Raw genomic sequence first — 18,128 nt, forward strand, 5'->3', positions numbered from 1 at the left:
TCCGAGCAATAGACTGTTTTTCCCTCCAGTGGATAGACCCGTTGAGGTTTGTGGCACTAATGCAGAAAGGGGCTCCTCATCGATATGATGAAGATTATCCCAAAAATATTCTAAACGCACTTCCATTGTAATACCATGCTTTAAACCATACTTATTTTTAATATCAAACTGAAAAGCAGCTAAAATGTAACATTTGTGCAAACAGATAAAGCTAAAAAAAATAACTTGTTACCATGTCTTTATTTTACTGCACACATCAGAAATTACACAGAGTTTTAAAAGAGATGAAAAAAGAAAAAAAAACAGACAATAAATTCTACTGCTTTTAACCACGTATCTAAACCACACAACTTTGGAGAAAGAGAACAGAACACGTTTCAAAATATTAGATGTAAACAAGTTTATTAAATTATAAAGAGTAAAGAGTACTACTATGTACAGTACTTTGCTTGAAGAGAATGAATATTGCAAAAACAAAGTCGTTTTCAAACGTCCTCACTTAATTTCAAGCGCATCCCATCCCACTGCCAGCAATGGGGCGCCTGTCAAAGGTCTTTGGCATCAATGAGCTGTAGAGCATGTCTTTAGGAGTACCTGCACTCTAGTGGTTAGATAACTGCAGGAGGATGACTGGGCGATTTGTCTAATTTCGCCCGCTAGTCATTCCTGTAGATGACATCGGATCTCTTGTGTTGTCAAAAAATATATAGTAATAAGTAGGTTGGCTTCAAATCTAAATTAAAAAAAAACATGAAACGGAACCATGACATATTACTGGCATGACTGACTTGATACAATGATACAGGTCGCAAATTTCAAACTAAACTTATGTAGGTACTTCATAATGTGCAATCAGCAAGCACAGAATCTGCCAAATAAATGGCAGATTCTATGACCATAGTACACGTTTTTTTTTACTCCTGTTGTAACTTAATATTTCAGAATTTAATTAATAAAATCTTTCTTCATCAAATGAGGACTCCAAGGTATGTGAAGTAAATATAGAGGTATTTTCCTTGCACTCCCACAATCACTAACTCCCCAGCGTACAAACCTTAAAAACCACAAATATCCAGCCAACGTAATCTATTGTATGTGCCAGTGTTAATTGCATAAGATAAGTAACTATAAACTATCAAATGTGAATTGACGGAATTCCAGTGTTCCTCAAATTTCTTGACAACGTTATACCAAAAAAAATGGCATTAAACTATATCTTCTAAACAAAGGAAAATCAGCGACAAATATAGGAGTAGGTGCAATATTTGTCATGTTCCCTCGTACCTTTCTTTTTGCAATCAGATTTTACATTACAACCAATTGTATAATTCCTGTCAACATTTGGTAAATTTATCTTATTATGCAATCATGCTGAAAATTGCATTAGCCCCCTGTGTAACTCTCAGTTCTCTAAGAGCACAAATTCAGGAAGTGTCTGAGAACAGTATGAAGGTTTATAAATCTTCTTTAGCACGTTGAGAGATATGTTCTTGGAAGGTGTCCTGGCCAGCTGGCTCTGCTAACCACTCGAAGTAAACTTTGATTGGATCAATATTCCAGTGTTTGTGGAATGATATAGGGACTTGGTGAGAAAGGTATTCTTTTGGATAGTCTGTAGGCCGTGCCTAAAGAATGAAAAAAACAGATCTCAAAAGATTGTCAAATACATCGTTTTTTACAGCTAAAGTCAACATTTTCAACTGTGTACTATTTATAAATATTTATTTACTAGTTTAGTTACTAGTTATTTCATGATTGCATCAAATACAACAAAAGTACAATTTTGCAAGCAAAAATTAATTTACTAGTTTAGTTACTAGTTATTTCATGATTGCATTAAATATAACAAAAGCCGGTATGATTATGTAATTGCTCCTGTTAGCATTTTCTTTTGGTACCTAGCATTATCCCAGACACCTTCTTACCACAAACTCCAGAACTGCAGTTCTTATGTCGTGATCTTTTTGACATCTAAAGTATAATCTGCGAGTGCAAATGACAAATCCAGATTCATAGTATCAGTGTTTGCGGACATTTGAGCTCGAAAAAACGAATTTCTGACCACAGAAAATCCTGAAGTAGGGCACATTTTTTCAATCATAATTTTCGGATTAAAAGTTAAAGGAGCACACAGAAAGTTGTAACTTTGTGGGCATTTACCAAGATTCCAATGGTTATTCTCTCCCAATATGTGCAACTACACTTGTATAAAAAATTCTGACACACGCGGGCACATTTGAAATGATAATATCCTAAAGAACCCCAGATTTTCAGACTATGTAGGGGAAATAATGTGTCTACATTTAAAAACGTTTCATGTGGAGAAACCCCCCCCCCCAAAAAAAAGTTATGGTGAATATACGCCATAATCCTAACTGTAAAGGGCCAGATGTAACAAGTATGTACAAGCACATGTACAATTTTCAGACATTTAGGTGTACAAGCTTTGAAATTTGTGTTAGCCCTCAAAAACGAAGTTCAACTAAAGTCCACAATTATAAACGTTGTGCACATTCTTAATGTACGCATAGAGAGCTGTCAGACTACAAAAGCAAGAGTGATTGCAACGTTATTATCTGTGCGTGTGCACATGTTGACAAAGAACAATGTGTAACTTTTTATAGTCAAATGTGTTACAATTTGAACTTAGAAATAAAATGCAAATTAATAAACTGCGCACATCTAGGACCATTGTTTGAGGACAGAAATAAGCAGGATGCAATTAGGCAGTGGCTAGCTCTAACAAAACGGTATAGTGGCAGGATTTTAAGAACTTGTGCCGCAGCATGTGCTTTTTTGCAAGTGATGTGAAACCAAAAATGTTTGTTTTGTAGACCATTTAATTTTCTTTCTTTTTAGTTTTTATGAACCCCCCATCATATTGTCATTTAAAAACTTTAATGGATGTATCGGGAGTGAGAGATGATTGTAGATTTAGTAGCCAAGTTATAAGAATTAAATCAAATAATGGTGACATATTGAGAAGTCTTCAAAGAGGAACATCTGGAATGGCTGAAAACAATATAGGAAGAGAAGAGTGAATCAAGACTTGTACCATCTTAAAAGGTTTATTTAAGGAAACTTGGATGCAAGTCACTCGATTTCCTATCCACGTCAAAGGCCATTAAGATGCCATTTATCTAAGGACTTCTTTGGTGTAACGGCTTGTAGAAGGTTTTGTGGTCTTGTGGTTAATAGCTAGATGAGATAGGTTGATTCTAAAACTGAATCAAGGAAGGCTGTGGGATCAAAATCACGTTGGTGTTGGGATAACAGAGAACTTCACTTAGCCTCAATTTCCTCCATATCTTCTGCAAGTTATTAGGGCAGTGTTAAACTCTGCACCACCTGACAGCTAAATATTAACATCATGTGTGCCTTGACTTTGAAAAATATTTCCATCCTATCATCACAGAAACCTGGAATATTTCAACTCGCTACACATAAAGTTATGGTTTCAGCTGATTTAGGGGTAGCCTCAGGATGCAGTTTGTCAAAATAAAATGTACGGAAACAGCCTTCCGCAAGAAAAAAAGCAGTACATCTGCGCATTCAGATGTACGTCTCTGTCCAGGTGCAGGTTTGTTGCTGGTTTGAATTCACAAACAATGTGAATACAACATGCATGTACTAGACACTAACGATACAGCTATATCTGATACCTACCAATTTCAATAATCCCCACACAGTGTTTCCCCAATCGCACGGAAAAAGCTCCCAAATAGTGAAACACGTGGCACCTCTATTTGCAAACAGTAAATGGCACTGAAGGTTTAGAAGTACTAGATCTTAAAGCGAAAACACACTGAAAAAATTGATTGGAGAGAGAAATAAAATAGTTAATGAGGCTCCTTTCAAAAGCCGGTGAAACCACGGGTTGTCCTTTCCAGTCCAGTTACAGAGGGGACCGGTACAGATGATGGCGTGCTGCCTGATATTCCCAACTGAGACTGCCCAATAAAAACAGAGGGAATTCAGCGCCCATCGTTGTTATAAAGATACATAGTCATCATCATCAAATAACTTTATTCGATGAAAAAAAGAATCATAAAAGTATACAATATAAAAATTTCATACATACAAATCACAAATGGTATTTCGTATTCAAAGGTTCAGGGGCAAGACACAATACACAATATATCATATCAAAGGCATAAAATCAATAAAACATACTCGAAGTTCATAGCGATTCCTAAGTAAAAATAAAAAAGGAAACTAAGCATAGAACTACATATAACGGCGGTTGATAATGGTCTCAAATACTCAGAACCTTCCTTATATGTGCAAAGGCAAATATCCCTCAAGAGAGGTTTAGTAAAACGATCTCTTGGGGCCTTGTAAAACAAAACAAGGGGGTAGCCTCTCACACCAACCCCCTTGCTTGGATAGAGCGATTAAAAAGTGCAGTGCATTTGACCAAATTTCATACATACAAGTCACAGGTGGTATTTCATATTCAAAGGTTTCAAGGACAAAGACACAATACACAATATATCATATCGAAAGAATAAAATCAGTAGAACATATTTATAGTTCGTAACGATTCCTAATTAGTAAGACAGATCTGATGAAACTAAGCATAGAACTACATATAGCAGCTGTTGATAATAATCTCAAATACTCTAAACCTTCCTTATATGTGCAAGGTCGAATATCCCTCAAGAGAGGTTTAATAAAACGATCTCTTGGGACTTTATAGAGTGAACAAAAAAGCAGAAGTGCTCTGTGCATTGTTGGGCTACATTACTACATGGGCAAGGGGGTAGCCTCTCACACCAGCCCCCTTGCTTAGGAAAAGCAATTAGAAAGTGCAGTGCTTTTAACCGAAGTCTAGTCAGATAAAAACGCCATTGTGTATGTGTGGTGAAAGACAAATAAAACTGTTGCTGTAATATAACTACTTGGTCTGATGTGTGTTTATCTTGTCTGAACAGACCTAAAGCAGTATGATATGCACTCTTGATGACCACCTTCATGTCTGATGTAATAAAATTAGGGTTTTCATTAAAAAAATGTAAACCTATTTTATAAAAAGTTTCCTTCACATAGCGTAGCCATGGTATCATCATGGCCCTATCGAGATTCATACAATCTTTTAAAATTTATTTTGTAAACAGCAAATCTTCTGAGGTCCATATTTTCCCCCATAGGAGCAGGAGGGACACATGAATTCTATCACTCACAAAGTCTAAACCCACCTCGGAGTGACAGAAAGTGTTTGTAGAACTATTTAGAATAGATAAAAGACGTTTTAAAAATTTGTTCTCCATAATTTGTATTTGCACACTTTTCTGGTATCCCCATACCCCTGCCTCATAAGTCGCTACTGGCAGACATTTGGATTTATACAGGGTCATAAGTTCCGCTATTGGATTTTGACCCAGTTTGCTGGCGAAACGGAAAAGGACCTCTATCGATCTACTTGTCTTTTGAACCCGGGTTGTTATCAAATGGTCCCAGTTCAATGTTTTGTTAAAAAGATTTCCTAAGTAATTAAAATTTGGGACTTTCTCAATGACCATATTGTCCACAATATATTTACACGTTTTTGTTCTATTTGGGCCGCAAACCATTGCGAATGATTTAGTAAAGTTAACTTTAAGATCTAGTCCCAACATGAATTCGTTAAAAGCGTTTAGGCAATTTTGCATACTATATGCTGTTAGGGTCATCAACACAGTATCGTCCACATAAGACAATAAAGGTATGTATTTGCCATTTATTTTAGAAAAATCTAAACCTTGTTGCAATAAAAAGTGTTTTAAGCCATTTGTGTATACTAAAAACAGAAAAGGGGCCAGAATACAGCCCTAACGAACGCCTTCAATTGAGGCAATGTGCGCGTTTCTTTCGCCACCTGGACCATATCGAATAGCTACAGAAGTGGCAGCATGCAATCTACGCAACAGAGTGACGAGCGACTCCTCAAATCCCATAGACTCCATTAGCAGCCACAATTTTTCCCCTGCACACAGTGTCAAATGCACTTGATAAGTCCATAAAGGCCAGATGAATTGAAACGCCCTTGGCCTTTATGTACTTACCCATAATCATGGCCAGGTTAAGGCACTGTTCCGTGGTCCCCCTGCCTCTCCTAAAACCCTTTTAGGTGTCCACGATAATGCCAGAGACATTCGCCAATGCTTCCAGGCGTGCCAATATTACTCTACCCAATAGTTTGCAAGAAGCATCTATTAAGGAGATTGGCCTATAACAACAGGGATCTCTTTTATTTCCTTTTTTAAAAATGGGCACAACTACCGCCTCTTTCCGGGATGATGGAATGCGTCCCACAATAGTCGTCTTAAAGACATTAAGCAGCAGGGGTGTCCAAACTTGGTAATTATTTTAAAACAAATCCAGGGGAACAGCATAAGGACCTGGTGCCTTAAGAGGGATACCTTTTCTCAGGGCCTCCTCCACTTCTCCCAATGTGAGCGATGAACTAAGCTGTTGTGCGGTCTCAATATTGAAAGGGACATCATCCTCACATTCATTTAATAATGTGATGTCCTTTGGGTTAAATATCTTAGAATAATGGGCCTCCCAGACCTCCCCAGTTATGTGCGTGACCATGATCCTATTTTCGTTACTAAAAAACGGGCGATTTATAACCTCCCAAAATACCCTGCTATCTCTCAGATCACTAGCTTTCTCAAGGTCATCCCAGGCCTGCTTTTTTAATTCTCTTTTCCTTTTTTCAATGGCCTTTTTATAGATTTGTCTTGCATTCTTAACCATTACTTTATCCCGTGGGACTAAATGTAATGCCTTCTTCAATGATGTTTGTGCTGCAGAACATTCAACAGTAAACCATTTCACATCAGGGATGCTACCCTTCCTAGCAGGTTTGAGCAATTTTGAGGCTACACTCTTACAAAGAACTTCAAAGTTCTGTAATATCAACTCTGGGTCAGAGGTGACCGTCAGGCAAGTCATCACTTGCGATAAATTGGCTTAAAAAATCGTTTCCTCTTTTCCCTAGGTACCACAGTGCTCAGTAATAGAAAAAGGGAGTTATGATCACTGGCAGGGTTTGGTTCTACCCTGAAATCATTGACAAGGTAAACATATCTGCTAGAAATTAACGCAAAATCAATTATATATTATTATTATTATTACTATCCACTCAGGATCCCCCACAGACCCATGCCCTCACCACATCTTTAACAAAGCAGACTCCATTATAGCACCGCACCTCCGAGACGTCATCAACTGCTCCCTCAAATCCGCAACCTTCCCGGAAAGCTGGAAACATGCCGAACTCAGCGCCCTCCTGAAGAAACCCACAGCTGACCCCACCGAACTCAAAAACTACCGCCCTATCTCACTCCTTCCATTCCCGGCCAAAGTCATCGAGAAAGCGGTCAACAACCAGCTCGCCGCTTTCCTCGAAACCAACAAATCCCTCGACTCCTCACAATCAGGCTTCCGAGCCAAGCACAGCACTGAAACCGCCCTCATCGCAGCAACAGACGACATTCGAACTCTACTGGACAATGGAGACACAGTCGCCCTCATCCTCCTGGACCTCTCCGCAGCCTTCGACACGGTCTGTCGTAGCACCCTTCTACAACGCCTCAGAAACGTCGGAATCCAAGGAAAATCACTGGAATGGATCACCTCGTTCCTCACCGGAAGAACCCAGAGAGTCCGCCTTCCACCATTCAAGTCAGAGGCCACTGAAGTCATCTGCGGCGTACCACAAGGATCTTCACTCAGCCCCACCCTCTTCAACGTATACATGAGCCCCCTCGCGGTCATCGCACGCCAACACAACCTCAACATCATCTCCTACGCCGACGACACTCAACTGATCCTCTCACTCACCAAAGACCCGAACACTGCCAAAACCAACCTGCATGAAGAAATGAAAGAAGTAGCCGAATGGATGAAGCACAGCCGTCTGAAACTGAACTCAGACAAAACAGAAGTCCTCATCCTAGGCACCTCCCCCTCAGCCTGGGATGACTCTTGGTGGCCAGAGGCCCTTGGTAAAGCACCCATCCCGACGGACCACGCACGGAACCTGGGCGTCATCCTGGATTCCTCACTCTCGATGAACAGGCAAGTCAACGCAGTTTCTTCATCTTGCTTCAACATTCTTCGCATGCTCAAAAAAACATTTCGCTGGATCCCCACCGAAACTAGAAAAACGGTCACCCACGCTCTGGTCACGAGCCGACTGGACTACGGAAGCACCCTTTACGCCGGTACCACCGCAAAACTCCAGAAAAAACTCCAACGCATCCAGAACGCTTCAGCCAGGCTCGTATTAGACATCCCGCGTAAAGAACACATCTCTGGTCACCTGAAAAACCTCCACTGGCTCCCCGTCAATAAGAGGATTACTTTCCGCCTCATAACCCACGCACACAAAGCACTCTACGAAATCGGACCCGAATGCCTCAACACACGACTGTCCTTCTACACCCCCTCCCGCCAGCTACGATCCTCCAACCAAGCCCTTGCCACTGTACCTCGCATCAACAAAACCACCATGGGAGGTAGATCCTTCTCCTACCTGGCAGCTAAAACCTGGAACTCACTTCCCACTCACCTTCGCCTTACTCAGAACCACCTAGCATTCAGAAAGCAACTTAAAACGTGGATATTTGACAAGCAATTCCCCACCCTTCTTCAAGCGCCTTGAGACCCTCTGGGTATGTAGCGCGCTATATAAATTTACTGACTTGACTTGACCCCCGGCCCCTTGAAAAGTTGGAATAGGTACCATTGGGGTGTTAGTCAATGTGTCGAGCATACAAAGATCATTTGCCACAATGATATTATTTGATGCATCACCCTGTGTGGTATGCCTAAAATGTGCCAGGGGTTGTTCATTGGTATCAAATAGCCCACAGGCCTTGCTCCCACTATATTTGCAAAGAGTGCAGTTAAAATCACCCAACCACATAATGCACAGAGGAGAGAATTTTTCAGTCACTTTGGCAATTTCTACCTGCAAAGAGTCAATAATGGCTGATGTCTGCGTATCAAAAATATTGTAGTACCAATTAATTAGAAGCAAAGGTACAACAATCAAGTTGGTAAACAAAGTCACTTGGTACCACGAGGAAGCCATTATTTTTTCTATCTTTAGGGACTTATTCCGTAACGAAATTTAGGTCATTAGGCCACACTTTGCCCTCCCAGCCGGGGAGGGTTCAGCCTGGGCTATTAATTAGTTATATCTGTCTAGAAAAAGATCCTTTCTGCTCCAAGTTTCTTGGAGACATATAATGTCAAAGGATTTAATATACTCTATCCACACCTCATCTGATAGACTTCGCGAAATGCCTACCACATTCCATGAAATTAGGCGGAGAGTACATCTATCAGGTTGGCCATTTGCTAGACCTAAGTGTTTACTAGACCTGTTCTCTTCCACCATATAGCTGGCTTGTGTAATGTTCTGTTTACCCCCACTGTCTTTTATTAGGCCCTGGGTTTTGTTATTATTATAGGACAACTGCAAATCACTATACATAGTCCTCTAAGACTCTGGGAATAACACTGAACGTATGTAAAAGAGTTTCGTGTAGGCTAAAGTATCCCACTGATATCACAGGGGATCAAGTTATAACCCGGACTTGAGGTCCACGACCCATCAAATGTAGTACGAGTTTTGAAGATAGTCTTGTTCCTTTTTCACTCAAGGACACCATAAGCGGACTCCCAGGAACCCAAGATCCTTTTAAATATTTGTAATAATATCATAATTTCTCCTTATCAAATCGGAGGGCAGCAGTCCATTTCACGCTTACCATACAGGTGGATGTTATGGCCATCATTATATTTTAGTGCAAGCTTAGAATGTGTGGCTGCTTTTTGATATACCATAACTCTTGGATGCATTTGTTAAGCTCAAGAGGACCAAGATGGGAGGAGTTTGACCTTGTCCTATCGAAGGAGATTAAACATACTCCTATAGAGTAGCCACTGCAATAATGCTTATTAGTTTGATTGCGAGTATGAGCAACTTGAACCTGCGGAACTTACCCCAGACTGTGGAGACCTAGCGATTTGGCTGATGCCCGGTGGAGCTACCATATAGCTAAAGAAGAGATGGTTTGTGGACCAAGCCCCCTCCCCACCCCCCGGCCGTCAACTACCAAGCCGGCCCTTGGGCAGATTTTCCCCTAGTCTCTACGTCCTATCTTCCTCCTACCCCTTTACCCTATCACCTAACCCTTCCTTGCTCCATTCACCTTGTCCTCTATGTTCTTTAAATGATTTTCTTGATACTTATGTATATTTTTAACTGATGTTAATTGCAACATTATTATTCCTCATGTAAGGCGCTCTGATTCCTTCGGGTCTAGCCAGCGCTATATAATAATTTGTTATTATATTTGTTCCCATTTAGTACTCTTTCTCTCTTGTCTACCTCCCTAGCTCCTATCCCTTCTCCCCTGAATCTCCCATCTTGCTTGCTAGTCTGCCTAGCCCCCTGTCCTTTGACTAAGCACTCCTTCTCCCCTTGTTGGGGAAAGATCCAATATTTACACTCTGGAGTTTCAGCGAACCCGCTGAGAGAGTCCACTGCGCCAAGGGAGCCGCTCACAGCTGAGGTATGGTATGGCACCCCTTGCCAAAGCACTCCCTCTCCGCTTTTTGGGAAAGGATCCAGTATGTAGGCCTTGGAGTCTCAGAGACCCCTCTGAGAGAGTCCACTGCATAAAGGGAGCCTCCCGCAACTGAGATAGGGAAGTAATACCACTTCCCCTGAGATCACTGCTTACTGGACTTTAGACGTTTCTTTGACTCCTATTCCGGTGTGTGTCCCCGTCACCTTACCCTCCTCTTTTCATGCGGTGTCCTTCACCTTCCCCTCCTCTTTCCCGCCTTGATTACCTGTCTACTTCCCCAGCTCCTTCCCCCTCCCCTGAAAATTTCCCTGCCTGCTTTTCCCCTTTGTTATTTGTGCTTATTGTTTATCTCGACCCTAAAAGTAACTATATTGCCATGCTCTAATAACTGTGTAACCTTTGTAACAATGTAACCTGTAACTATGATCTGATGCTCATGTAAAGCGCTCTGATACCTCTGGGTCTAGCCAGCGCTATATAAAACCTTTAAAATAAATAAATAAGACTGTGAGCAGAGTGAAATGTCAAATAAAAGAAAATAGGAATATACCAGAAATTTGCATAAAAAGGACATGGTTTAAACATGTTAAAACAACATCAGGCGCTGTTTAATCTAAGATGAAAGCCATAATATTTTAAAATTGCAACTGTGCAATAAAAACGTTTGGGCGTGTACACTTTTATATGCTAAAGAATGAACTGAACATCTGGCCCGAAATAGTGGCCAGCTGAGTAGGAAGCAGCCAATACGTGCCCAGAGTACGAAAAGAAAATTCATCAGCGTACGCAACCTTAGGCCGTCTACTTAACACCCAAACAAAAGGAAAACTCCTACAACATTTTCATATATTTACATATACTAAAGAATATTAATACTTCACCAAAATGTGACTGAAGTGTCAGTTAGACTATACCCAATATTTTTTTACACTCCCTATAAAAGTGGTCTCACCAAGTCACCTGCATGTTGCAGGTAGAACAGCCTCCATGGAAACAAGTTTTCACTTTGCACTGAGCCCTGAAAGCATGGGGCCTTTACAGCTGCCTGCATGCAGAGAATGTGAAAGAAATGCTTGAATCTAGACCCTTGAATATGTATGAGAGTTTGACAACCCTTGGTCAGTTGCATCTAGTTTCAGACGGAGCCATTCTTCTAGGACTGTGGATCACCATTTATTTAGCAACCCATAGTAAGCCAATATCCCCTACCATTTGTTCTGCCTGTATCAGTAAAAAGGTATTACCACAACACTTGTGAAGGTTGGTCTTGCCCTTCCAAGCTCCACTAAAGCACCCCAGCATGGTATCTGACAATATCTATTTCCAAAAGTCAGGATAACATACTTTGGAAGAATTCGAAATCTTTTTTTTTTAATTTTTTTTATTGATTTTCCATATGTTGCAAACTTGGTTACAGGGCAGTATGGGGTATGACCCATTCAAGGTAAACACTAGTCAAATAGTAGACATCGGTTTACAAGGTTAACATTAGGTACAAGGCATCTGTATTACAGGGAGCAGTAAGCATACATATTAAGGTTACAAATCCTGCTGAGTTTCAGTTTTCCCATGTGTATCCTGTTTCATCCCGTACAATACAGGAGTGTGTAGTGCCGGTGTGGAAGTGCCACCAGTGTCCCACGACTTCCACGTTTAGGAATGGAATGGTTGCCATATGTCAGGCGGCATAGCAGTGGGTGGTTGTAACTGTGCATAAGTGTCACTGTTAGGGGCCGATTCCGATCTGGGTCGGAAATCACTCCGACCAAGCCGGATCTGGGGTGTTTTCCGACCGATCCAGACTCCAGCAGTCCGACCGAGCGAGTACGATGCAGCCGTATGCTGTCGGACTCGTTTCGGTCGGACTCCCATTGAAGTCAATGGGAGCTAGTCGTACAACGCGTACATGGGCTCCCATTGACTGAATGGGTACGTTCTGGACAAGTGCGCCCCCTACAGTGTGTACGCATCAGTGCCATCCGCACCGTACATGCCTGTGTTGGGGAGACCCATGGGTCTCCCCCTGTATTTGAGCTGTAAGGCTGCGGGTAACATGGGGTCCGATGTGGACCCCCAAAGTACAGCTCCGGGAGCTATTGCGAGCAGGAAGCTCCGACTCGATCCAGCTGTCTGAACGCGCATCGTACTGGCTCGGTCGGAATTCGCCTCCATTGCGCGCCACGGTTAGCTTACGGCCGAGACGTACGGAGCGGTTCGGACCTGGAAACGATTCGGCCGGAGATTTCACACTTGTTCGCATCGTACTTCGTCGTCTGGACCGGTGTACGGACCGGACAGAAATTCAGCCTCCAAATCCGACCCGCTAATCCTGAACCCGATTCGGAGCCCTTCCGACGAGATCGGAATCGGACCCTATGTGTTGCAATATGTCATACTGTGCAGACAGGAGTGTACTGTAGGCGTGCGTTTACTACCCCAATTAATAGCCAATTCTCGTTTAGCAATAAGCAGTACAATGGCGACAAACCGTGGTTTGGGGAGGCTGTGTGTGTACCCAAGCAACGCCATAAATGGCATGGGTGTGAGCACCATTTCTATAATTCGGGAAATTTCCCCAAATATTGCTGTCCAAAAACCCATTATTTTAGCGCATGTCCACGTAATGTGTGCAAAGTCTGCATCTGGGGAGTGGCATTTCGGGCAGGAATGTGATCAGTATGGGTCTCTCGGATGTATGTTATGTTATGTTATGCGTTTTTATTTGGCGCACAGATGCTCCAGCTAAGGAGCGTCCTGGCGTCCGACAAGGCAGCTGCACAACACAACTAAACAAAAGACAAACAATGTAAACAAACTAAGGGAATAAAAAGGTTTTCACCGCACGGCGAAAGGAAAGCAAATCCCTCATAGCACGAATCGCCGGGGGCAGGGAGTTCCACAGGACCACCGCGCGCACTCGAAAAGAACGTCCTCCAGCTCTACTCCGCTTGAAGCGCGGCACAACAGCCAGTTCTAGGTCCGCAGATCTTAAGAGTCGAGCTGGGGTGTAGTGGGCGAGGAGGGCCATGAGAATCGTTGCAGGGGACCCCTTCAGAATTTTAAAGGCGACACAGAGGACCTTAAACTGGATCCGCTGGGCCACCGGGAGCCAATGCAGTGACCGCAGGGTACTGGAGGTAGGACAGAATCTTGGGAGGCCTACCACCGCTCTAGCTGCGGCGTTCTGTATCCTTTGTAAGCGCCCGATCTCAGCCTGATTCAGACCAACCAGTAAGGAACTCGCATAATCCAGCCTGGAGATGACGGTGGCTTGGATCATGAGTTGCCTGGTGGGGGCGTCGAAGAACTTAAGCACTGGACGGAGCCCGCGCAGGATGCCAAAGCAGCATGCTGCCGTGCGTTTGGTATGGCACACAAACGTAAGGGAAGGGTCCAGCCAGACCCCGAGGTTCTTAAGCTCGGCGACTGGGATGGGAGCAGGACCCAAATCCCCAGGCCACCATCTCTCTCCCCAAAGATCCGGCTGTCTGCCAAAGACCATGACCTCGATCTTGCTAGCGTTCAGCTGGAGACAGTTGGACGTCATCCAGCTGGCGACCGCCCGCAGTCCTTGTTGAAACCTGGGGGCATCGACTTCGGCATCCCCGCTGATCGTAACCGCTAGCTGGGTGTCATCCGCGTATGACACCATCGTCATACCCCATTGCCTGACAACCTCAGCTAGCGGCCTTATGTACAGATTAAACAACGTAGGGCTCAGCGAGGATCCTTGGGGGACCCCCAGGTTCAACGGATGGAATTTGGACTGGTAAGGTGGGACCGTCACGCTAAAGGCCCGGTTGGCTAAAAACGACCGGAACCACTGGAGAGCGATACCGGTGACACCAGTCTCCTCTAGGCGCCGCAGAAGGATCGGGTGCGAGACGGTGTCAAAGGCAGCGCTCAGATCTAATAGCACGAGCGCTGCCGTTTGTCCCGCGTCAAGCACGGAGCGAAGATGCTCCACCATATAAAGCAGAGCCGTCTCCGTGCTATGACCAGCCCTAAACCCATTCTGCGTTGCGTCGAGGATATCTGTGCGGCGGAGATGTTCCGAGAGGACAGCATTTACATGCGCCTCCGTAACCTTAGCCGGCCACGGCAAGAGTGAAATCGGCCGATAGCTCTCAGGCTTGCTGCCGTCCAGGCTGGGTTTCTTAAGGATAGGCCGAACCATGGCTCGCTTCCACTTCAGTGGAACCTCGCCGGATGTTAATGACGAGTTGATCAAAGAGCATAGCGGTGAGATATCATGTACCGCTAAGTCTTTGAACACATCTGGGCAAAGTGGATCCTCTGGGGACCCCGACTTCACTTGACGGGCCAATGTGTCTAGACTATCAGAAGTTAAAATAGGCAAGGAATGCAATCCCTCAGATGGTAACGGCTTAGGAGATGGATTAGCCAAGGGAGTGGCCGAAGGAAAGGCCCGATAAATGGCATTCACCTTTTCCAGGAAAAACTCTGCCAATTTTTCACAGTGCTCAACAGAGCTCTGGTACGTCGTTGTTACCTTTTTGTCAGTAAGGTCTTTCAATACCTTAAAGATAGCCTTAGACGGGTTCGAGCTAGTCCTGAATTGTGCAGCATAAAATGCGGCATGAGTTCTGCATACCGCCCGGTGATACACTTTCACAGTAGACAGGTAGAGAACTTTCTTCGTGCTGTTATAGGCTTTACGCCAAGCCCGCTCTGCGCGCCTACAAGAGACCTTCAGTGCGCGCAGTGAGTCGTCGTACCAGGGGCTGGCTTTACCGGCTCCAGTTTTACAGCCTACCAAGGGAATAAGAGTGTCCAAAGCCCTGGATACCCAATTACAAAACCTGTCATAGACCTGATCAGGTGATCCCATGATGTCAAATGGGTCAGCCGATAGGAGGTGGTAAAACTCATCCAGCTTAAGTTTGTTCCAGCGTCGTCTTGGAATCGAGCACACCACTGGCTTAGGTTGAATAGCCAGAGTAGGGCAATGGATCTGTATCAAGTAATGATCAGTCCATGCTAGAGGTGTGTAGCTGGTAATGCAGGCTTCCGTAATATTAGTAAAAAAAACGGATCAAGGGTATGACCCCCTAAGTGGGTGGGCTGTGCCACCAGCTGCTTCAGCTGGAGCGCCTCAAGGTCTGCCACAAAACTGGACACCGAGGGACTGGTAGAATTGTCGAAGTGCAGATTTAAATCTCCGATGATGGAAAAATTGGAGCACCCCGTAGCCAGTTCACTGATGGCGTCAGGTAGCGCCGCTCTAAAGGCCACTTCACTCCCCGGGGGCCGATAAATCAATAGCCCCGATAGGGTGAAGTTTGATGTAATAGCTACCTTGAACAATGCGCTTTCGCAACCCGGGATTTTTTGCCCATGCCACGTACAGGAATAGCAGGATTTAACAGCGAGAGCTATTCCTCCGCCTCTAGAAGCTTGGTTTAAAGTGAATACCGAGTATTCCGGCGGGAAGGCCAGATTGACAATGGCCGTGTCGGTATCCTGCAGCCAGGTCTCCGTCACGCAGAATAAGTCAGGCAACTCCTCATCTAGCAGATCATGAATATCTAGATGATGCTTAACAAGCGACCTGGCATTGAGATTCCATAAGCTGATAAAAGGCTGTGGGCTAATGGCCGCACGGGTGGCCTCCCTGCAGTTCCTACTTACGGGGGCAGACAAGGTAAAACATCCGCAACCACACGAGAACGGGCCGCATAAGGGATCCACCCGAGGTGCAGTACAGGTCACCCAGGACCGGTTGATGGCAGCCAGACTGTCTCTGGTGTAGCACCGCATGATGCACAGGAGTACGGCCAGGAGGGGGGTCAGAGTCCAGCCACATCCAGCGCGTTCTGTCGCCGACGGGCGAAAACGGGCATGGCTCTGGTACGACTCCGGCCACGCGAGGACGCGCCCCGCTCCGCGATCCCGCTACGAAAGGGAGGAGCATTTAGTAGGCGTCCCCTCGCTGACACATGCGCAGTCAAGCGCTGGCGAAGGAAGCTGCTCTGCCCCTCTCAACAATGGCGCCCACCCCGGGAACCAAGCCCGATAAGCGGCGGTGGGGGGCACAATTTACTGTGGGGGTAAGTGGGAATTTTAAAAAAGCCCTGCTGTCTACACGCAGCACAATTCAATACACAAACAGCAATTAAAAAACGCGGTAAACACACAGCGCGCTCCTGTGTCAAAGCGCTTCGCTACCTTGTCTGCTGGAAAACGCCAGGGACTCGCCTTTAGTAGGCGTCCCCTCGCTGACACATGCGCAGTCAAGCGCTGGCGAAGGAAGCTGCTCTGCCCCTCTCAACAATGGCGCCCACCCCAGGAACCAAGCCCGCCAAACGGCGGTGGGGGGCACAATTTACTGTGGGGGTAAGTGGGAATTTTAAAAAAGCCCTGCTGTCTACGCGCAGCACAATTCAATACACAAACAGCAATTAAAAAACGCGGTAAACACACAGCGCGCTCCTGTGTCAAAGCGCTTCGCTACCTCGTTGTAGGGCAACTCGGTGTCTTATAAGCCCTCCAAAAAATTTAAAGTGCAGCAACTTGTGACGGTGGCTGGGGGAGACCCTGCATATTTGTGTAGAGCACCTACCTCATTGTACATCAGTAATAGGATGTCCGAGCTCCCGCTCCCAAGCAGCGCGCACCCCAGCATCCCGGGACAGCAGCAGGGCCACAGCAGCTCTACACATTCTGGCCACAAAGTGCGTCCAATATTCTGCTTAGATAATGGGATTGGGAATTCAGGGGGTTCTAGTGGGTAGCTGAAAACATGGGCTCGCAGAGCTCTTTGCAGTCTCTGCAGGACAAAGTGGTCCATTACATCACATGCCGTTGCAATGCCAAACTTTACCATGACTTTCTGTCAGGGAAAGCTGGAAGTTGGAATAGATTAGTTTTCTATTCCAACTCCAGTGTGTGCAACAGTAGGGAAGGAGTTAAATCCAACACCCTCTACCCACTGCTGCACATCTTTTTCATTGCAACGGCATGCGGTGTAACTTCATGCATTGTAAAGGTTGTGTTGTAAAGGCTGCTTCCTGCTATATCCAGCAAAGTACCTATGCGCCACCCAATTACTTGCCAAGGAAACTTTCACGGAATGCGCCAGGAGAGTTTCCTGTATGAAAGCAATGCCTAGCTGGTGACGCTACATATTTTTGGTTACTGGCTTACATTTGCAGTCATTATTAAGGCCCCTTACATTCCAGGTCATTAATACTACATTAGTTTCCAGTTATACACTGTTAACTATAACCCAACTCTTGCCTGTTAACTATAACCCAACTCTTGGTTACAAAATTGTGTCTGCATCTAAAATATGATTTTTACACTGTACTTGTACATGCCGAATAAACCATATTGTCAGCATTTACTTGAGAACCCATGTTCCCCCCCACCCACCACCTATCCCCCATTCCAAACTACAGTGGAGAGTCCCAATCTCCAACAACAAATTTTGAATATAGATGAAAAAACAGCATTATGCTATACTGTAACAACTCAAACACGTGCATCTGCAACACCATGCCGTTTTCCCACTAC

The 18,128-nt window shown here is 44.5% G+C and overlaps 1 protein-coding gene across 2 annotated transcripts in view; it reads right to left on the minus strand.

The window, feature by feature from the left end:
* Positions 1-385: 385 nt before the first annotated feature.
* Positions 386-18,128, minus strand: part of B3GLCT (beta 3-glucosyltransferase) — a 1,059,223-nt gene continuing 1,041,480 nt past the window's right edge. For both annotated transcript variants that reach the window (XM_086935136.1, XM_086935137.1), the window contains one exon: positions 386-1,625. In XM_086935136.1, coding sequence (XP_086791262.1) covers positions 1,455-1,625 — 171 coding nt within the window. In that variant the 3' untranslated portion in view covers positions 386-1,454. The remainder of the gene's footprint in view (positions 1,626-18,128) is intronic.

This window comes from Lissotriton vulgaris, chromosome 8, assembly GCF_964263255.1.
Source record: "Lissotriton vulgaris chromosome 8, aLisVul1.2, whole genome shotgun sequence".
Classification (NCBI taxonomy): Eukaryota; Metazoa; Chordata; class Amphibia; order Caudata; family Salamandridae; genus Lissotriton; species Lissotriton vulgaris.